The 17,982-nt window shown below is 36.0% G+C and overlaps 1 protein-coding gene across 5 annotated transcripts in view; it reads left to right on the top strand.

Moving 5' to 3' along the window:
• The window catches only part of LOC113494169 (sister chromatid cohesion protein PDS5 homolog B-B), a 41,386-nt gene that overhangs the window by 2,131 nt on the left and 21,273 nt on the right, over positions 1-17,982 (top strand). For all 5 annotated transcript variants that reach the window (XM_026872376.1, XM_026872373.1, XM_026872375.1 and 2 more), the window contains exon 2: positions 182-271. In XM_026872376.1, coding sequence (XP_026728177.1) covers positions 191-271 — 81 coding nt within the window. In that variant the 5' untranslated portion in view covers positions 182-190. The remainder of the gene's footprint in view (positions 1-181; positions 272-17,982) is intronic.

The following is a 17,982-nucleotide window of genomic DNA, read 5'->3' as shown; positions in this document are numbered from 1 at the left end:
TTTGATCTTTTCTTGATCCTTTCGATTTATTGGGCATTTAAAACTTAGCTCCACGGGTTCTGATGAACTACTAACTTAATCATTAATCTGTTTTGTAAAAACTTTCTTAATCGTTATCCCTTCTAGCTATAAGCTTTATTTAAATGTGATAATTGTTAATTTTCATGTCCAACTGTTGCAGATTGGCAGCATGGCGGAAATAGTGTACCCGCAAGGCTGCCGTCCAATCACCGATGACCTTGGCCCTGATGAACTTGTCAGAAGACTAAAGGTATTTATATTTATATCATCATCTATTTACATCATAACTTAATATAACATTCTAAAAGTTTTACACTATGCCATTTTGACTAAAATTAAGCAAAACTTGTATTATGAGTACTAGACAACTGATAAACATATTTATATATTTCTAATTACATGCATATTATAGAATTACCATACTCATCTCTAAAATATATATTATGTTCTGGGTGGGATTTGAATCCCTAATCTCCAGGATAGCAGTCAGGGCCTCTAGCCAACTAGACCAACAATCTCTCCTGTTCTATCATGTTGCTGGGAAAACAAACTTATATCCAACATTAAGTAGTGTTATAAAAGTAATACAGATCAACTAGATGGTTAAAAGCAAGTACCTAATATGCGCCTAAATATAACAGACTAGCAATATCACTAAGCAAGGGAAGACACTTTATTATAAGGATATTTTTAAGCTCTTGATTTTCGACTTGCATATGAGAGCTTATTTTGTCATGCATTAACATGGGGTCAAGAATCTTCATATTCTGGAACTAAAAGCAAAGCTATTTGACTGTTGAAATACATTATTTGGACACCATAGACAGATTTCAACTAAATTGCAGCTGGACTTCATATTTAAATTTCAATATTGATCTAAATTATTTTTTTGAACGCAGCCGAAGCGAGATGCTCTTATGCACAATATAGTGCAATGTCTCGCTACTACACTGACAACATTATTCCTTGATGATTTAGCTTTTAGTACCGGCACATGTGTCGATAGTTATCGGCTCACAAAAAAGCACTCTTAACACATTGTAATAAAGACGTTCTCAGTACCTCCCGTGTAAACTTTACCATTCGGTTGACATCTCCTTTGTATTCGTTAAATTAATAATCGGATTAACTAATTATAGGACTTTAAGTTACGGTTGTTAACATTCTATGGTCAATTGACTTATAATCCGACGCAAGCAAAAAGAGCTCTGACGCGTCACTGGAGGGGATATAATATGACAAATCAATAATTTTACAGTAAAACCACGCGCCGCCAATAATATTTTCAACAGACGTCGCGTCGTCTCTTCCCACCAATTTCGTAATTTTGTCCTTGATTCGAGCCCGGCACAGGTGGTGTCCCGGAGTTCTTTTGAAAAGAGTCACAATATAGTTAATACCAGCTGTTGCCCATGCGCGCCCGCTACACATCGAAAATGATCCCATGAGAACATAATACAGGTTATAAACTATCTGTATACCAAGTTTCTTCTAAATCCGTTCAGTAGTTTTTGCATGAGAGAGGAACATACATCTATACATCCACACATACAAAATTCGGGTTTATAATATTAGTTTGACCAAAGTCAGCTTAATAAAAGCCGTTTATTCCGAAGAATTTTATAAACGCCCAAATGTCTGTAACATGTGTGTGATTGTTGCAAATGACATATGTATGCACGGAACTCATTTCCTACGCTGCTGACCCTACATTATACCAACGAATAAAGCGAGATTAATATATTCATAAAACTTGACATTCATGAGAATCAGATAAATATTATCAGTCAATGTCTTTTCGAATAAACTGAGAATTTGTTTTAGATAAAGAAGTTAACAAGTTTGTGTGTTATTATAAAAACTTGTAAATTTAAATAAACAATAACGTTTATTTGTATCTTTTTTTATTCTTATTTTAATTAGTCTATAATCTTGTCTAAATGGTGTTGCACAATCATACAATTTTTTTCGGGTGGAAAATCTTCAGATGACTTTTTGGCTTTGGGTTGAGGGCAGGCTTCTACTGACTAAAACCTACCCATGTTCCGTCCTTTGCCCTTCGGTACGCGAAGGGCAAAAGATGGAGGATGCCACGGTAACCTTTTCGGACAATCCCGCTGCTGCGGCAACCCAACCATCCTAAGATATCAAATTGTAGCATTTAGAGTAGTACTTCTTAATTTTGCCCCATCTTATCGTTTTAAGATATTTGCTTGTATCTCGAATTGTGCAAGATTTTTACGGAGTGATAATGGTTGCTAGCGTAATGAGTCGAGGGTATGCGAACCTAATGATACTTAAAGCCTAAAACTCACGCGAGACTGAGTAATTACCCTTAAGTGTCGCTGTCTGTCAATTAACAGTGAAACGAACACAGCATAAATGCAAATCCAATTGTATTTTAACAATTTCTAATAGATATGAGCAAAGTGTCAAGTCTTTGTCATTTTTTCATTTTTTTTCTTTAAAATACTAACGTATTTCAGACGATTAGAATTCCCTGAACATTCTATATGCATATGTAGGTATAGCGCTACGTATGTAAAAGTGTTACTGCATTATTTATAACCCTTTATCTTATGCATGTTTTTGTGCGTTTATGATACGATGATTTTTACATTTGTTTGAGGTTTGCCTTATCTGCTTTGAAGAATGTGGTAACGTAGTTAGTCTTGAGTTTATCTGAAAATTTCTATAATATTCTGATCGATTTTTGCCCTACTGCTGCAAGACACCAGCTTCAGTGTCATATGCCCAACACAGATGCACTCCGTTTCCTTATTCTCATAGTTCGATGCGGCGGCAATCCTACCCGCCCGGAGATAGATGAAACACAGTTCTAACATTTTGAGTCCCTGCCGAAATACGGGGGATGTTATAGTATTACTAAAACGCACACAATATTCTAAATTGTGCGCGACCCTTGGAATTGAACGTGAATCTGATAGTTTCGTACTTAGTGCTGGTTACCCTGACCCTTGTATAAGAAGGGAATTCCCTTGAGTTGTCTGTTATTGTCTTGCCAATATCTAGCTATTGGTTTTTAGGGGTGTATAGTTTTCTCGTGGGACAGGACTTCTGATATATTCATAATAAGCATGTAAGTGTTATTACTATTTACTATTAACCGTGTTCAAAAACGGCACCTTATTTCGTGCCGTTCTTACACATAATATGTGACTGCACGGATAGGCTAGTTAGGTCACCACGCTTAACCAATGGCACGCGACATGACGCGGATTCGATCCCCGCGTATCACAAGCGTTTGATCCCTGAATGCTTGTTCCTAGTATAGATGTCTTTTTGCTTGTGATAATTATGTTTGTTTTTCCTTTTTTTTACTGTTTCTCTACATTCCACTCAATAGTGATAGAGATGGCATGGCACTTGGGGAAGCAAGAGTATTTTACTACAAAGGCTGAATTTAGAAAACCTCATTTGACAGTACTGACGTAACACTGTTAACATAATTGATTGTATTTATAGTTATGACATTTAGTGATACAGCTTTAGTGGCTCGTGTCTCCGATAACCGCCCACGCGCTCCTGTGGGAGGATGGATCGTTCCGGTGTGATATCTAGATTGCATCTGTTTACAATATCACTGATGCTTGAATACTCGCCAATAATGTTTCCTAAAAGATTTAGGGAAGAGCACGTTCAATAGAATAACAAAGTTTGGGCCACGTTCTTAGAATTGATGGTGCTGTTTTAAGTTTGTAAAATTTCGGAATTTATTTCTAGTTTCTTGGTATTTCACAATCTCCTCTGCTGTCTTTTAAAATTGGATTTATCATTGTGTTCCAGGTCTTTATTATTTTATCTTTAGTCTATTTTTTTTTCTTTACTATTTCCGAATGGCTATCGATTTTGCTCGTAAATAGGAAACGGTATCTGCAAACTCTGTGGATGTTATCAATATGGCATCATATTTGAACATAGTCTCCTTCCAAAAGACTTTTGTGGGTATTATTTAAGTCTGGAAAATGGTATTATATAAAATTCCTTTTCAACCGACTTTAAAAAAGAACGGCGTTCTAAAATCGTTTGTTTTTTTTATGTTAGTTACCTCTGAATCTTGGACTCGGTGAACCGATTTTGTTGATTTATTTTTCATATAGGTTCGTGAAATATTTCATCCCACAAATTTCATCAAGTTGGGCACAGTAGTTTTTGTTTTCTGTCGGTAAGCACCGCACTGACTGACGCTACACTTGTTTCGAATTGATTAAGGCTGCACACATACATTCCCTAGGGAAGTTAGCTATCACATAATTTCAATGTACTGCTTGGTTTTCATCGTGATCTGTGTAACGCGATGAGATACACTTACAACCATAATTGAGATTGACACTGAGTAAACCGCCCTTACGAGTCGTGCTAGCTTTGTCATTATCAAACAAAATGTACGAGACAGATAGACATTTTAACACGTCACTTCGATATGCCTCTTTCTTACTGGGGCTGTTAATCTGTTTATAGTATTAGCTCGAATCTCAATGTCTTCAATGTATTGGTATATTTTCTATAAGAAAATAGTTGTTGATGGTTTTATAGTTCAGTTTCGTCGTAAGTTATTTTAACACCCCGTGACAAATAGTTCGCAGTACTCCTAGAAGCAACTAGGAGGTATTGTTATTCAGTACAAAGATTTTATGTCTTAAATCGTTTTATGAATTTTAGGGGTCGATTACTGAAGCAGCCCTGTCTGTCACCAGAAACCGTGATAGTAGAGTTTAAATTTTCATATATTGTACATTCTTATTGCCGCTTTAACAATAAACACTAAAAATAAACATCGAGTCATGTTTCATCATGATCATGTCTTGTATTTGTTGGGTGATTAAAAAAAATTGAGTTTGTTTGTCACAAGTCCGACTCGCACTTGACCGTTTTACTTTTGTTCTCACATTATTTTTAAAATGCAGTCGATTCCACTGCGAAAGCCATTACATTACATATCTGAGGGCCTACCGCCAAGTCGTTAAGAAAGACTTGCAGTTTTAAGAAAGAGATGCGCTCTACGTCCTGTCATGCGCGGTCTCGCTTCCACAACAACAGTGCCGGCTTAAGGGCCAAAATATTGTGGCGCCCACTTGAGGGAAGCAATATCAAGTGTTAGTTTTTTGCTGATCCCAAGTAAAATTATATTAAGAATTTCATCTTTCCTTTAGCGTTACGTTTGGCGGTGGAATTATTCCACCTCTAGCGTAAAGCACAGTTCTGAGGGTTTGCGCCAGGGGAGGCAAGAGACTCCAACTTCAGACAGAATTTGTCGCCCTGGGCCATCGCCCCATCACGCCCCCCCTGCCGGCACTGCACAACAGCAATAATATTACTTTAAAAAGCAATAAAGTCCCTCTGAGCATTCTATACCGATGACCAAATAATTTTGCTTCAATGCATTGTTACTTGAAACTTCATATTCACACTATTCACCTGGACGGGTATTAAGTTTCCGAAGATACCCTAAACTTGGGGCCGAACCTTCGAAGCATCCTCGTGCTCGACATTGTGTATATAGGATACCTTTACATGTACATTATGCGTGTGAGAATTAATTAAACGTGTTTATACCTTCGTAGATATACTGACCTCAAGAATTTTGATAGGGGTCTTTAAATACTGGCCCGTCGGTAAAAACATGGTGGTATGGGGCAGTACGACAAAAGCTGTTTAAGAACTGTCTGATAAAAAAAATTTCGATATGATGTATAGTAATTCGGGGTGAATTGTAACTGAGGAGGGTGGATAACAACGTAATTTGAACATAAATTAGCAACATTCCACCCATAAGTATAAAAAAAGAAAACAGCAGTTGGACCTACATTTAGTTTTCAAATTGTGACACCTTTTGTTATTCGCAAATTACAATAGACCCCGAATGACGGTACCTACTTCAACTTAAATGTCGCGAAAACTTACCATCAGTGATATTTAATTCTAGACTTTAAAACTAGAACATTTTCTCCACAAATTCTTGCCCCGCTCGGCCATACAAGTCTAGCCCAAGAGAATAGCCCGGCAGTGATTACTTGGAGCACAAACTCTTTTAAGACTTCGTACATCTTCGATCGCTTCTCGTATAAACTTTCACAACATCCTATCGGCGTACAGTTTCTTAACTAAATTTAGTATCAATTCGTTTCTTTGGCTAATAGTTTGATCTAAGCATTGACATTTTGTACACGCTGTATGCAATGTACTGAAAAGGTTAATCGATGCAAAATTATCATCTTCTGTAGATTATCTATTTATTTAGTTTGATCCTTAGTGATCGTAGATGCGAAATTAGGTAATGCTGTTTGTTTGTTTGTTGCGCGGACAAACCACCTAATTATCTAAAACTCGGAAGAAGCATAAGGACGTTTTACTTTTTTTTGTCAAGAGACCTAGTCAATGTTTGGGTTCAGGCTTATTGCAGACATTAAAATTAGCTCCTTAATAATCCCATCCAACGTAAGGCGAAGTTTTAAATACGTAATAGCCTACCAGGAAAACAAAATTGTCGCGTAATTTTTCACATATTAATTTTCTCTCCATTCAATATTCCCCAGGGAACTCAACATCAAACAATTACGAGCAAAGGTCGAATATTACGAATTGTTAAGAGAGGCATTACATAATTTCGGTCATAATTAGGTCACGTATTTATACGGACCTCGTATTGACTGACCGTTTCAAACATTCATACTTGTATAATATTCTTCTACATATATACATAAGTAAATATTATACACAATTTTCGGAATTAACCCGTTAGAGCGATTCTGTAACAGGAATATATTTTTTAATAAAAGCGTTTCTAGGTATCCAATTAGTCGTACTGGAAGCATGGAACACTGAATCTGAAAATAAATATGAAATAAATTTATTCATGAAGTAAAATGTATGTTCTTTCGATGTTACTGAGGGTTTATGAAATACCGTCCGCATGGGATGTAAACATCGTATTGTGTATGTAAATATAATGTTTTGTTTCCTTTTTTTAATGGTTTAGTGGGTTCGGCTTTAAAACCCTTTTTATTCTAGTAAATGTTGTCTTTTTTTTAATTTAATGACTTCATAAAGCAGCTTTTTTGTGAAATTAATGTTTACATGTTACCCGTTGTGAATGTAAGGATTTTAACGATAGACTAGATAACTTTAAAATTCCGACGAAAATATATTTGTGCCAAAGACGAACACAAATGAATTAAATGTTTGTCTAATTTTGCCTTTTGTAATTAAATAAGGCTAGACAAAAGACAAGGACTGAGTTAAAAGTGAAGTACATAAGAAATAGGAAGGATAAATGAAAGCTTGACATCCGACCCTAGCTTCCATCTAAGTTCGCGTTTAACAGGAACGTAATTAGCTAAATCTAATTACTTAGAGTGCACCGTGCATTCTCATCGCTATATAAGGGGTTAATTTACACAAATTATAAATAGAAAAAAGGTTGATATGTAAGATATATTTAAACCGCGTGCCATGAGAAAGGTCTACGTTTAACTGTGGCCGGGTTAATGGTGATGATGATGAGACTTAAACGCATTTATTTTAAAGTTCTATGGTTTTTCTACTTCACCCGTACTCCATAATAATTTATGAAACTAGCGAATAACATGGTTTTATATTGGTAAAATCAAAATCAATTCATCAATCAGTAGATTCTGATATTCCTTTTTATAATATTAGTATAGATAGCAGTGAAGGAAAACGACGTCGGTCGTTCAATTACAAATCGGAAATTGAAATCGCCAACCAAAACAACAGTAATTTAGAAAACCAAAAAATAATTATACCAATGTCGGTCCTTTCTTAGAATGAGAAAGCCATTTCATGATCAATCATTTATCGTATTGCTATTTTGAAATCAGTTTTCTCAATCGACTTCAAAAAGTTCTTAATTCGTCTGTAGTTTTTTATATGTTTTTTACCTCAGAACTTCGTATTGCATGTACTATTTTGTTGATCTTTTTTTAATTTAATGTGATATAGCTGTCATTTGGTCTCATAAAAATTTCATCAAGTTTTTCTCATTAGTTTATTATTTTAAGTCAGTTGTATTTTTTTTGCTCATTGTATCAATATTATTTAAAGCTCCGAAAACAATGCCATAATTCCCTGTCCACCTTCTTCTTCCACTTATCGCGTAATAATATACCTCGCTAGAGTAATTATAGACCATCTTCTCCTATCAATAACTCGTACTTGTCCTTGATTACCTAATAAAATATTATTACGTTTATTTAAATAAACAGCTGCAAACTGCAAGGTGTATAGCCTGGCTAAAAAACAAGTTTTACTGATCACCATAAGTACGGATTGATAAAGAAGGACCGCTAAAGTTTCTCGCTAGACAGCGCTATATACACTGCATCGTGTTGTCTCGCTTCCACAACAGCAACGATAACGACTTAAATGCTTATAGTACGGGTACATACAGGTTTGTCACCTTGCTTTTCGCGTGGCCTGATGATTAATTAATTTCGGCATGTGATTATGGCACCCTCAAAGCCGGTTAAAGTTGATGATACTACATAATACATAATATACCTTATTACACCAATACTAACACAGGTTAATAAGTAAATTATGAATGAATAAATAAAGTTAAAAAAAGGGTTCCTGTAATATAAATACTCGGTGTACTCGCCAGTTCTTTTACTTGAACTTGGCTTGACACCCTACCGCGTATCTACATTGTCAATTTCGTATACTCGTTTCCCAGTTATATGAGCTTACGAGTAGGTATTTAATTGCACTAGTTTGTTTTTATACTGAAAAGCAATGGTATTTATTACTCTCTTCACATTTACGAAAAGCATTTTACCTCGATTAATGATCACACTACTTTTTGTAGCGAACATCAATATTCTGTAACTTCATGACAGGCGAGATAAATGAAGTGAAAGATCACGGAGCACATTTCACGCAAATATCACTTTAATTACAATGTGAAACGTACTGAAATAGCGTAAAACGACAACTAGATTGTAATTTTAGCACCACGTTAAAGTGCCAAAATAAACAAGTTTTATTTTTAAAGTGCTGAAAGTATTACTATAGTATAACATGGATATTGTACTATGCACGTACATTTATGAAATGCTGACCTAGATTTTTCTTGTGTCGCATTGTATGTAGCATGTTGGGAAAATTGTTTTTATGTCCTTTGAAGATTGGGTGTTTAATTATGTAAAGCCGATTTCGTATTTTTAATTAATGTAGAATCAGCGTAGGTACGCCCAAGCTTAAATTCTTGCCTTCGTGGCAATGACACCGTTAGAAACAAACACTATCTGTAAACATATTATTATTGTAAGTTTATATGCGTACTGCGTAACCGAAGCGGCCGCGAAACTGACAAAATTACGTTTATGCATAAAGTCCTGCTACAAACGAATCACAAAACTTAACGATCTGTAAATATTTGTCACGAAACACTATTCGGTAGTTAACCAACTTGTCAAACAGCCAAACTAACAAGAAAACGGTTGTTTACTATTAATAGTTACCAACTTGTAATCAATGCAGGCAAAGTCAGTATGTTGCGATTTCCACTTATGTTGGTACTTTAAACCTATAGTGGAATGTGCAGAATATCCACACCAATTAGATATCCTGTACTTGTAAAAGGTGTGTCTCGCGAGACAGTCGCGCGATTTTAATTCGCAGTACTTGGACACGATAATAACAGTAGATATTAATTGTCCCCTACATGAAAATAACGCCTTATAGGTGGCATTTATATGACGTGTATACCTAAAGACCTACCATTAGAATGAGGCCAAAAGAAGACTGGCACTAATGCATTGAGCGTCTCACTTTCAAAACAATGTTCAAAAATATATCAAAGCCGAAAAGCCCTCGTAATGTCAGCATTGTGCAGTGATCGAGGCTGTCAATAAAAGTTGTCTTAATAAGATCTGTATTCTAATTGTTTATTGTATTTGCATCATAAATGATTGACTTTATCGCACGCTGTCCAAGTGGACTTTCTGTATAACCTGTCGTGGTACAAATTGTATTATTGTTTACCTGTTTCACGACTATGAGGGGAAGTGAGCAGCTACCGTTATTATGTAATGGCTCTAGGAAGGAGAAAATTACTCAGTTTTGTAGGTTGTATTTACTGTCATCTTGTAACAGATTGCATTCTGTACAGCGATAGGAATTGTTTGAAGTATATTTTACGTTCATCATTATTATTATCAGCCCTGAATAATCCATTGCTGGGCAAAATTCCTCCCTTGTTTATGCCATTCTTCTCTGTCTCTTGTCCTTCGCATCCAACCTATTCCTGGTATCTTTTTTATTTCGTCTATCCATCTTATACTCGGCCTGCCGAGATTTCGCCATCTTCCAAATCTTGACCACCATTCGGTTATAAATCTGGAGTAGATTTGTTGTTGTGAGTTGTTCTTTTTTTGCAAGCCACAAATAGGTAGCAATAGGTAGTAACTTATGTGATTTATAGCTCCATTTTGCTTACTAAATATGAGCTTGTTTCATGCAATAAATAAACCCACAATACATTAACACAACATTACTTTACGAAAATACGTACATTAAAACGGCACACCTACTATAAACCCTTACCTACGTACTGTATCTAGATTGTACACCGTTGTCGATACCAGAAAAGTAAATATTAGTACTGGAATACACAAGTTAAAACGGCTTTATCGATTACTCGACAACGTCCCGAGACTGCGTCATAACTCGTCTGTCCCGCTTTTCGCATTTTCATTTAGACTTGAAAGCGCTCTAACAAACTCTCCTTTTTTTTGTTCATTCAGTGTTTATTTGAAAGGGGTTGTATGATAAAAAGATGTATTCAAATGCTTGTAATACTTTTTATATGCTGAGGTATTCGAGTAAATCTGCGTTAAGTTTAATATAATTTATTTACTGTATGAAATAGCGCCTAATAAAGATGTTCTTAGAGGCAGTTCAAGGAAAAAATATGATGTGCCGATATGATGGAAAGTAATTTGGTATTGTTTCATGCCCAGCCAGTGTTGGCAATATGTACCACCACTTTCCCAAGAACTTGGCGCAATATTTTTACCGAATGTCCGTAATAAATTTAAACTTTTTCTTAATTAAGTTTCATCTTAAGTTATTGCATTTGAATCGTAACTTTCTTATACAACCTTTCGATAACGCTCAAGTTTTGGCTGTGATACCAAGTATTTATGTTTTAGTTCCTACGTAAAATAAAGGTTTTGTTGCATTGGGTAAGCTACTGGCTTCATGTTCACGCCAAGTTAGTGCGTCCCGGCCTACCAACATCTCTCAAAGTAAAATTGCTACCTTTTTTGGAACAGAGATGCCACTTTGTACACTAAAGGACGCGCTTTCACTTCGTCAAAAGTCTTTATTTCATCGTGCATACGGACTGTTACTGTTGTAAAAGTGAGAAATCGTCATACGTAGAGTACCTAATGCTGTGTCTCGCTTTAACAATGACAATAGTTTTATTCCAAGGGCTCAGTATAGATAGACATTGGTAGCGTTAGTACTGACTTAAATCATTCCGTTTAGATTTTTTACAAGCCATTTAACCCTTTCTGCTACTAGCCTAATGTAAACGAGCCTCTACATAGAGGGGGTGAAGGAGTGGTTTGGAAATGACGTCCCTCGTTACCTTGAGTTAAAGATCGTAATTGTGAATCAATTGTGATAGGTTGTTAGCCTTTCGTACTACGGCTGTATTGTAACCAGTTTCCCTTGTTTATTTACGCGATTTCGCTTCTATGGATTGTTTCCAAACGTCTTGACTCAGCTAGATAAGAATTGGCTTAGGTTCGTAAAGGGTTGGTCCTCAAATAATTAAATTTCTAAACGTTATGTGTAGCTGTAAGAATTAATTCTGGTCCTACATTTAGATCTTCTTTGGTATCGACCTTTCGGTTCCTAAACCTGTTAGCAAACGATACCTATCAAGGAAAAATGGACAAGATACACGTTTTCATTAAATGAAAGTAAACCTGTTTCGTGTAAGTACTTAAGCCGTCCTCCACATATATTAATCGAAGATAAGCCTATCATTTGTTCTTATATGAATCGTAATTCCGTAATCTTAATTAGTTGTACCTATTGTTGTTGCTAACTGCGAGTTGTGATGTCATTGCTCTTGTTTAAGGCTTGCGCATTTCTGACTGCAGTGTTGTCGTAGCGCCATTTTTCAATTCCCGTCAATGGTTTGTAAGATTCGTAGGTTTAAGATATAACATAATTATAGTCCTTTTGAAGTGAGCATACACATGAATGATATTCAGTATATTGTCTAGTAGTAGCATAGTGTGTCTAGTAAATACCTAATAGGATTTCAGTTTTGAGTTCATTAGTGCGATCGACAGCAAGAGAGATACACGTAATAGTGTTTGTAAATAAAGTTTTATTTATAAAGTAGTCGATACGCTGCCATAACGTTTGGTAATGCGACTGCTGAACATGCACTCAATTACGATCAATCATTCTGTGTATGCGATTAAAGTGAACGGGGGGGCTTGCTCGATGTCTGCCGTATTGATCCGTTTGCTGCGGTTCTTTACTGGATGGGTGATCCCGAATGTTGTTTTATATTTAAAGTAAACTTTTGCTCATAGCTTTGTTGGATATAAGTTATTGCAGCAAACACTCCAATTGGTGTACTAAACACAGTTAGTACACCAATTGGACATTTACTTCTTTAAAAGAGGTCATCTAGCGACAAGACTAGACAATGAATAAGCTTTTGATAGTCTTCTGCCTATAAAACACGTGTGAGGAACTCAAGAGTTGCAGCTATATGGCTGTAGCCAGAATTCCCCACAACTAGCACTTTATACGACTAGTTGTTGAGACAGGGCAATGGGAAAATATTTTAAACAAGAAGAAGGCAAAAACAAGGACAGCCATCAAAAGTTCAAATGTTTAATGCCGAGTTACATCAAACATTTCAAACAGCCATTACACATGTTATCCCAAACTCTCACAACATGCAAATATCAAAACAAATCATAATGAAACTTCATAATAACATGAATGAGAAGTCATATCAGATTGGATTTCATATTTATTGACTCACGTTAATATACATCAACGGTATTATTGTGTGTACGTCATCGTTCTGGCCTTTTCCCAAGAACGTAAGTAATTTGCACGTACGTTTCGGTGTGTGAAAGTCGTCACTAATCTAAGAATCGACGAGAAGAAATGTTTCTTACATCCTTCTTATTTCCCAAAAATCCCTTTCTAGTTTCCCAAGAGCAAATTTCGAACTCTGTCAAAATCAAAATCAAAATCAAAATTCATTTATTCAAATTAGGCTACTAAGTAGCACTTTTTGAAGGTCATTTACATTGGACAGCACCCAGTTTCGCCCACCCTTCACCGCTTCTTAAGTGCTTTTGCTGTGAGAGAAGAAACGGCGCAACAAACTCCCCAGCAGCACGCTGTCATTCCGTTTACAAAAAATATTATAATTGTACAGAACAATAACAAAAATAATTGTGCAGGTGCCATGCCAAACAAACAAAAGTTTGAGGTCGCTGTATATAAACCTATACGAAATTAAACTTTAAGTACTAAGGCCAAGGTCAGCAGACCGACCAGCCACCGCAAGCAGCACCCGTTCACGAGTATGACGCAAGGGTCAGCCATCACCTCCCTCGCCATATTAGAGGGAAGGAGGTGACCCGACCCAAGACGCCACCGCAGGCAGTGACGACTTAGGGAGCATGACGTATCTGCTGCCGGCTAATAAAATAAAATAAGACTGAAAGAAATACCCCAAACGTTGATTTACCTGGCATAGCCCTAAACACGGAGGCGGCATAAATTGCTACGTCATTCAATTTTATAATTAATAAATTATACATGTCAAAATTTATAATAAATAATATATACGTGCATGCGTATAATTATACTAAAAATAAAACAAAATAGGTAACACAATGTTACACACATAGAGTATGTCTATCAAATTACACAAATACACGTCAAACATTAATCCACACTAAACCGTCCTGTGCAAATCACGGCGACCAACTATTTTTATCATTTAAATAATCATTGATTGTATAGTAAGCCTTCTTGCACAGTTTATCTTTAACCGTTGTTTTAAATGAGTTAAAAGGCAATTCCAATAAAGTGAGAGGCAGTTTATTGTAGAGGCGAACACCAAGTCCCACAAATGAATTGTGTACCCTGTGTAACCGGTGCGATGTACCAATTAACTTATGTTTATTTCGTGTATTTATACTATGAATATCACTATTTTTGGAGTATAAGTGAAGGTTTTTTCGTATCAGTAGTATATTATCTAAAATAAATTGGGATGCTACCGTTAAAATGCCTATCTCTTTAAACCGCTCCCTAAGAGAAACTCTAGAGCCTAGTTGGTAAATGGATCTGACAGCTCGCTTTTGTAAGACGAATATCGATTCGATATCTGCTGCCCTACCCCACAAAAGTATGCCATAGGACATAACGCTGTGGAAATAGCTAAAATAAACAAGGCGAGCTGTGTCCACGTCAGTAATCTGCCTAACTTTTCTAACCGCATAAGCCGCAGAGCTGAGTTTATTTGCTAGGTATGCAATATGCGCCGTCCATTTTAATTTTGCATCAACTGTAACGCCGAGAAAAACCGTTGACTCTACAGTCTCTAGTACTTCATTATTTATAACAATATTTGGCCCAAGATTCTTAACATTAGGCATCGCAAATTTAATACATTTGGTTTTTTTGGCATTCAAAACTAAATTATTAACTGAAAACCAATGTGTGACCCGAGTAAGTGCACTATTTACTTCGTTAAAGTCATTTCTGTTTCTGTTAACTTTAAATATTAAGGAAGTATCGTCTGCAAAGAGCACAACGTCACATATGCCTTTTAAAAAGAATGGTAAGTCATTAATATATACTAAAAATAAAAATGGGCCGAGTATTGAACCCTGGGGTACCCCTAGTTTCACAGGTAGTCCGGTGGACTTACTACCATTTACATCTACACATTGGACCCTATCACTCAAATAGGAATTAATTAAATCCAGTGACCTATTTTTGATACCGTAATATCCGAGTTTGCATAATAATGTGTCATGCCGGACGCAATCAAATGCCTTTGAAAGGTCACAGAAAACGCCAATGGCGTTCTGAGAGTTCTCCCAAGCATCGTAGATGTGTTTCAGTAAAGCTACACCCGCGTCGGTAGTTGAACGTCCCTTTGTAAAACCGTATTGCTCGCTATGCAAGAGGGTCTTGTGATTAAAATAATGTAGTAGTTGTTTTAATATCAATTTTTCAAAAATCTTACTGAATGCAGGTAAAATTGAAATCGGTCTAAAATTACCAACGTCACATTTACTGCCTGCCTTAAATAACGGTATGACTTTACTGTGTTTCATCAAGTCCGGGAAGACACCTACGTCTACGCATTTATTAAAGATAACAGCTAAGGAGGGTGCTACAATGTTTATTATATTACCTAGGAGTTTTACAGAAAAACCCCAAAGATCTTCGGTTTTCTTTTGACTGAGTGATTTAAAAACATTGGTTATATCTAATGGAGTCACATATTCGAAACTAAAAGTAGAATCACAACTGGGCACGCAATTACGTAATAGTTTTTCCGCGTCAAGTGATGATGATTTTAAAGATCTCGTTGTTGTTAATGGTATATCTGCGAAAAAGTTATTGAATATAGAGGCGATTTCTTTAGCTTCAGTAACTAGTTCATTATTGGATAAAATCTCGAAGTTATTATCGCGTTTCGTAGCCTTACCAGTTTCTTGATTGATAATATTCCACGTGGCTTTTACTTTATTTACAGAGTTTTTAATTTTTTCGCTGATATAGTTAGATTTAGCAGAGTTACAAACCTTTTTAAAAATTTTAGAATAATTTCTAACATAATTTACAAAATCTACGTCAAATTTATATTTTTTCATGCCATATAACTCATACAACCTACTTCGACTTTTGTATATACCAGTAGTGGCCCATTGATTAAACGAGGCAGCAGAACTGCACTTGACTTGCCTAGTTTTACACTTAAAAATTGTTTCAAACTCGCTTTTAACTACATTAAAAACTGATTCATAAGCCTCATTTGGGTTAATCGAGTCCAAAAGTGATGGCCGTAATTTTGACTTGATGTTGTTTTTGAAGCGCGAACAACGATGCGCTGTGTAAGGCCTACTGACCACCTTAACAGTTTTATTATGAAGTAACTGGGAAAAACTAGCAAGTTGGCCGCAATGGTCAGAAGTAATATCAGTTAATAGTAATCTTTTATTTGCTTTACAACTACTAAATATATTATCTATGCAAGTTGCGGAAGAGGCCGTAAACCTGGTTGGTTCGCAAAAAAGGTTATCTAAATTAAACGACTTGAACAAATTCAGAAGTCGGATAGTAAATGGAGCTAATTCTAAAATATTAACATTGAAATCCCCACAAACTATAACTTGTTTATTATTACATTTAACTTTCGATAGTGAATCTTCCATAACAGATTCAAATAAATTAAAATCACTTGAAGGGGGTCTGTACACACAAATAATAATGTATTGCTCTAGTTCTACACAGGACAGTTCAATAGAGCGTTCGACAGAAAGGTTGACAATGTCAGGACGTTCTTTACATTTAATTTCGTTTGAAACAATAATCAGTGACCCTCCGCGAATAGCACTCTTTCTTACAAACGCACTCTGTATGGAATAATGGACGCTATTAAATACCGCCACCTCAAAGTCTCTTAACCAGTGTTCAGTTAAACATAACACCTGAACATCGTGATTTTCAATAAATAAACTTAATTCTAATTCTTTGCCGGAGAGGCCTTGCATGTTTTGATGAATAACATTCAATCCATGCAGCCTCTCCGTTGTCCCGCCTTGCTGTTTAAACAGCTAGATGTATATAAATTGTTAGTACTATTACTAACATTATCAAAAACCTTCGGTACATAAGTACCTGAATCTGGTATGTCAAATATCGTTTCTTTGCTTCCTGCGTATCTCTCGAAGAGTATTCTTTTTACCAAGTTTCATTGAACTGGGTTCAGCAGTTTAGTCTTGCAGGCATAATAGATGGTTATGGATTGAGTGGTGGCGGTTTCACAACTACTCAAATCGCACGCAGGGAACACCCCAACATTTACCGCATATTTGTCTCGAGAGGATAGGACTATAGGGAGCGTAGATGCGCTCCGGAGGTTTTAGCCAGAAGAAGGTACTAGGTATACCTAGAGTGATGGGCGATGGGAGTTTTCCACTGAGTCACAAAAGAAGGAATCTACGCCACCTCGTTTGCCTAGGCGGTCGAAGATTTATTGTACTAACTAATCTTTATACCACTGCTTATTAAATGGTGATTGAAATACAAGAATTTACATCATCAACATCAAATTAACGATACACTCAATTTAATTCGACTTGACCAACAGTTTTGAAGTTTGCGAAAAATAAAACTTCGACTTTTACTTTATTAGCCTTCAATTATCGTTAAACTATTAAAAGTTTTGTTATCAGGTTTTAAGCGGATTCTCATTTTGTGTGTTTGCCTACACTTTAGGGTCAACTTACAGGTGCATGCATTTAAATTATCATACTAAACGGTACTCATTAGAAAATTTTATGTCTCAAATACAAGACGTACCAACAAGATATCTATTGTACAAATTCTAGTATTGTCTGCACGATACCTGACCCAGATCACAGAGATGTATTTTAACAAAACGCTACAGTCAAGTCTATAGTATCTTGTATCTACACTATCCACTATCCATCGCAAGGCAATTACTTGTTTTATTGAGCTCTCGATCGAAAATAAATCTTATATTTTGCTGTAACATCGATTCTACAACAGATTCCCAGCAAAACATTGCAATGTTTGCTGGAAATCTTTTACGCAGAATTTTATCGCTATATTTTTTGCACTAGCAATTTTTATCATGGCAAACTGTGTTGCCCAGTGAAA

The sequence above is a fragment of the Trichoplusia ni genome, chromosome 5 (genome assembly GCF_003590095.1).
Source record: "Trichoplusia ni isolate ovarian cell line Hi5 chromosome 5, tn1, whole genome shotgun sequence".
Taxonomy (NCBI): Eukaryota; Metazoa; Arthropoda; class Insecta; order Lepidoptera; family Noctuidae; genus Trichoplusia; species Trichoplusia ni.
Note: the sequence above shows the minus strand (reverse complement) of the source record. Positions and strands in the feature narration are given on the sequence as shown.